This window comes from Oryzias melastigma, linkage group LG13 (assembly GCF_002922805.2).
Source record: "Oryzias melastigma strain HK-1 linkage group LG13, ASM292280v2, whole genome shotgun sequence".
In the NCBI taxonomy this organism is placed as follows: Eukaryota; Metazoa; Chordata; class Actinopteri; order Beloniformes; family Adrianichthyidae; genus Oryzias; species Oryzias melastigma.
This window is the reverse complement of record NC_050524.1, coordinates 33,325,510-33,330,516: the sequence shown is the minus strand read 5'-3', so window position 1 is coordinate 33,330,516 and position 5,007 is coordinate 33,325,510. Positions and strand designations below refer to the sequence as shown.

At 48.4% G+C, this 5,007-nt stretch overlaps 1 protein-coding gene and 1 long non-coding RNA gene across 2 annotated transcripts in view; one reads left to right on the top strand and one right to left on the bottom strand.

Moving 5' to 3' along the window:
- lhx1a (LIM homeobox 1a) overlaps positions 1-1,265 on the bottom strand; it is a 6,846-nt gene extending 5,581 nt beyond the window's left edge. The window contains exon 1 of the mRNA XM_024258164.1: positions 1,096-1,265. Within this exon, the coding sequence (XP_024113932.1) occupies positions 1,096-1,265 (170 nt within the window). The remainder of the gene's footprint in view (positions 1-1,095) is intronic.
- Positions 1,266-1,420: 155 nt separating this feature from the next.
- LOC112136455 lies at positions 1,421-4,390 on the top strand. Its single transcript, XR_002917352.2, has 2 exons — positions 1,421-2,307; positions 3,945-4,390. It is a non-coding gene; the product is annotated as an uncharacterized LOC112136455 (long non-coding RNA).
- The last annotated feature ends 617 nt before the right edge of the window (positions 4,391-5,007 follow it).

The window sequence follows — 5,007 nt, the reverse complement described above, 5'->3', positions numbered from 1 at the left end:
CATGTTTTTTTGTTTTTATATTGGTAATGTTCGATGTTGCAACAATTTCAACAACAATAATAGTAATAATAGTAATAATAATAATAATAACAACAACAACAATAATAATAATAATAGAATTTTTTTTTTTACATTTTTGTATATTGATTTTGTGTTTGTTTGTTTTTCCTGCGTGTATTTTCCTTTGGGAACAGTCAGAGCTCGTTGGGCCTGCAGAGCTCCAGCGCCCTTTCCCTCAAATGTTCACATCATCTTTAGAGTCGCTCTCCTTTAGCCTTGATAAATCGTGCTCCACCAAAACCCGCGTTCAATGTGTATTGAGCGCCGCGCGCTGCCGATTGACTGCTCGTCTGTGATTGTTTTGTCTGCGTACTTGATCTGTTTAGCTCGTTTACTATTCAAATCCACTTATCACGTCGTTGTGAGAGGGGACTGAGCAAACAGCCGGGACCGCTGCGGCTGCGGCCGGGTCTGATCTCCGCGCGCTCCTCTCACCGCCTGCGCGCTGTTGAAAGGAAAACACACCAAAGTGTCATTTTCTCATTTTCCTAACAAACCGCCCCCCATTACTTCTCGCTTTGGTCCCCGGGCAGGGCGCACGTGCTAAATGTCCCTTTTGTTCTCTAAGACCAGAATCCAGATGAACAGCGTTCTTATCGAAGCGTTCTCGTCAAGGTCCTGGTTGGCGAACAGTGCAGTTCTTGACTAAATTTAAAGGTTCAATCAAAGCAGCAGACGGAGAAGCTCTGGAAGGCCCAACAAAGCTCTCTGCTCCTGGAAAATAAACGCTTATTTTCTTCTTTGTTTTTGCTTTCACTGTAATAGGCCATTTTTTATCATGAACACATTTATGTTTTGAATAAAAAATCACACGTATTTCCCTCAAAATGTCCAGTAAAGTGGAGGTTTGCTACAGTTAAAATGGAAGTGGTGCATATTCTCTATGAAACCTTAACGTCCTGTCCTAATGATGTTCCTAAATGAAGGTTTTTGAGCTTGTCCAGGAGCTTTCCCAACAAATCTGCACGGAAGAACAGCCACGTTACAAACACAAACTCCTCGTGATGACTTCCGTGCCTCCTTCTCCCTGCTTACCTAAAAAAGTCGTTTTTGCAGTACAGTCTCCCCTCCCGGGAAAAACACTTCTCTGTCAGATTACATTTGCACTCGCAGCACTGCACGCACTTGACGTGCCAGGCTCTGTCCAGCACGTTGAGCAGAAAGCGGTCCAGGATAGGCCTCTCACAGCCGGCGCAGTGGACCATGGTTCGGCTGGGCAACAACCGCCCCCAATAAATGAAGCGCACGCACGAGCAGAGTCAACAACGCGGGGTAAGCATTGACCGGGTGTCTGCTGTCTCCCTCCGTGACTCGCCTGGAGCTCCCGGGTCAATGTGCGCCAAGAAGTCAGTCGATGAGACGTCAGCACGGATTTTTCCTTGCATGCGTAAAAAGCTCCGTCCGAAGAGAACTGAACTGAAACTGGAAGGACTGGTGGGCGTCCTTTAGGTGAAAACCCCAAAAGGGGTGCGGTGATACAGAAGCAGTCCTTGAATGTGTCCGAGGGAAAATCGAGGCTCACTGAAGAAGTGCGGAGCCACTCAGGTTGTCCCTCCGCTCTTGGAAGTGACGCATCGGTCAAGCAGGAGCGCAGTCTGCCCGTCAGACGGAGGAGAGGTCTAATGAGATGTTGTCAGATCAGATCTGTCAGGAGGCGGCTCGCGCATCGGTGCATGATGCAGTATGTTTTAGCATGGCAGCTTATCCATATCCACTGTCCAAAAACCCACCGAGAAACGCAATCTCACACTCAGAGGAAGAAACCAAAGACCGTCTCTCTCTCTCTCTCTCTCACTCTCTCTGATGGATGCTCCGGGATCTCCGGCTCGTCGCCGTGGAGGATGCTGGGACAAACTGGCCGCTCCGGTCGGGCGTGGAGGGTAGTTGACCCTCGGTGTCCGGTGCGGGCGCGGGGATGCGCTGGGTCTCTGGTCTTGCTCCTAAAGCTCCAACCCAGCCTTATTCCCATCCTGTTGACGTCAGGTCGCTGCCGGACCAATCAGCGCCCCGCCATGCAATAAACCATCAAGCCGCCCCATCATAACCCAGCAAGGGCTCTGCGTGCTATTTATGCCACACACTCAAGACACCAATTGTCAAGAATTTTCCTGCAAACTGTCATCTGTTACTGAATGTGTTTGGAGGAAGCGGCTGCAATGAGGGCTTGGAGCTCGGAGACAGACGCCGCTAACGCTGCCGGGAAAAGGCTTTTGAGCAGGAGGGGGACAAGAAGAAGAACCTGAGCAGGTAGAGACGTCTACTGGGGGGTATTATGTGGGAGAGACAGCTTCATTTTTATTCATGTAGCGTTGCTGATCCTTTGGAAGGACGCGCAGCTGCGCGCCTTTGCTTGTTACCTGATCATAACAGGATGCGCCACTTGTGGACACAGACAGACAGACAGACAGACAAAAAGACAGACAGAAAGACAGACAGACAGCTGTCTGTAGCGCATCAGAAACGGGACGCGTCATGCCATGAGCTGAATCGTCCACGGCGCATCAAGTGTTCAGCATGCTCTGCGCGCGGGTCCCTGCGCTCCGGCAGCGCGGGCTTCTCTCTGGTGTGAGGAGAGAGAGGGTCTGGGGGGTCAGGGGGAGGAAGTTAACAGCTCAGCTTGTCAGGAGCTCGGGCCCAGAAAGTCCAACGTGGAGGTGGACCTGCGGTCCTAGTCGATTTGCACCGCAGAGACAAGTTTTGTTTTCAGCGCTCACGCGCACACGGGCTGCGGGATGTCAGAGATCGACTTCAAAAATACTTTTAGGTTCTCAGTTATTTCAGTTATATTATTTCAATTCGTGTCATTTTATTATGTCACGAAAACCGCGTCACGTTGTTCTAAATGATGCTTTTGCCACTTCGTTGTATTTGTGCACTTTTTCCGGTCACTCGCGCGTAAGTGACATGCGCGCGTGCATTAAAGGCATCATCCCGCCGCCAGCCTTTTTGCACATGGGCTCGTTTTCATGCAAAGATCCCAGCCGTTCAGCTGCCCCCCTCATGGCGGGGGAGCCCCCCTACAACCCCTCACGTGCGCGTGTGTCACTGGCTTTAAGAAAAGACAGCGATAAGGCGCGCACGCGCGTGTGCGCCCCTGTAGCCTGCTGTTTTGTTTTGTTTTTTTTGTCCTGTGAAATTCAGGCTCTTTAAAGATCGTAAGTGATGTTTGACTAACTTCTTCCCGTTCTGCATGAAGTGCGTCAGGATTCTTCAGCCTCTCTGCACCCCCCCCCCATGCCAACAATAAACTCTTGTACACAACAAAAGTTGATGTTATTTCCATATAGAAGATGTCTTGATAGTGTGTCAGTGAGGATAATCTCTGGGGGGGTCCAGCCGGGAAGGCAGATTAATTCACCAACAGAAAGAGATCAAAATATGGGCTATAAGCTGAAACTATCTCAGCACCCCTCCAGGCACTGTTAGATTCTGAAAACCCGCTTCAACCGCCCTGCTGTAATCCTCTCCTCGCGATAGATTTGTATTCGCGGACACTTTTGGATTCGGACAGAAGTTGTGAATGAGAATTGTGCGTGTGCCTCTGGGTTCAAACAGTTCTTTCTTTTCGCGGTGACTGCACCGTGACAGCGGCAGAAGAAAAAGAGTAAAACAGGCTATGAATTCAGAGCTGCACTGGCCCTCTCTGTCGGTGCATGGCTTTCCTCTCCTCTTCATCTTTCCCAGAGCTGCTCTTCTCACTGAGGGATGCTGTCACGCGGGGCCGCGGCTTGTAAGGCAGCCAGTGAGATCTGGAGTTTATGAAGTCCAGACAGTGAAGTGGTTCACTGCAGATCATTCATCAGACATAATGAATGAGGCAGAGAAGATGCTGCAATCACTCATTCTAATCAGGGCCCGTGCATGTGTCTCCTTCTCTTCTCCAGCATCACTTTGGAGACACGATGTCACCACGACGACGTGAGTCCACGAGGGAGCGGACTCTGGAATACCGGCTCCATCCCGACCCGAGCACGTGATTAAAAAGGCTCTGGAAAGAAGAACGCGCTTTAAGTAAGAGAGAAGGCGCGCGGGGCCGTGAGCGCAGGACCATGGGGGAGGGGTCCTCCAGTAATACAGCAAGAAATATCACCCCCGACCGGAGCTTTGATCAACTGAGTGTACCGAGGGAGGAAGAGGAGGAGGAGGAAGAGGAGGAGGGTAAGAGTCCGCTGTTCTGCTCTGCTGCTTGCAGCCTGTTTCTTTTTTCTTTTTTCTTTTTTTACCAAAAGGAAACTGCAAACAGGTGCTGGTGTTCATAATAAGACACATTGATCATTCTGACTCATGAAAACGTTTATTCTATAATAAAAACAATCGAACTTCTGTGAAACCGACTCATTTGTATAATTTTTCATCTTTTTTCCAGTTTAGACATTTTCACCGCGGCAGGAATGACTAAACACGCACGAACACGTTAGGGGGATTCGGTTCTATTCTATTCTATTCTATTCTATTCTATTCTATTCTATTCTATTCTATTCTATTCTGTTTGTTTGTTTGATTTATTCTAGCAGAAATACTATTCCTTTTTAATGGATTTTTTCTTCTGTTTTATGATAGAGAAGTATGTGAAGTTATAATTCCAAGTTGTCAAAATTGTTTCAGGATTTTTTTCAGATTTGTTCGATTTGCGCTCTTCTTATATCACGTGACCATGCGCTAAGACGGGTTTTTATTGTGAACTTGAGCATAAAACGAATCAGAAGCGTTGTTTGAATTATCTGGTGGATTTTTCACATCCATCCATCGCTCCAAAAATGAGTCTTTGGAGGGAATATGCGCCAAAGCATTAAACAATTGCAGTAATTCAATAATCGACCGACCTAGCTGCCCCCTCCACCCCAGCCCTGACCGGCAGCCAAACATATGCCAATGTGAACACAGTGTGGATTATTGAACCAGCAACTCTGTGCAAACATTTTTCCAGACTTCCCAACTCCAGCCGGC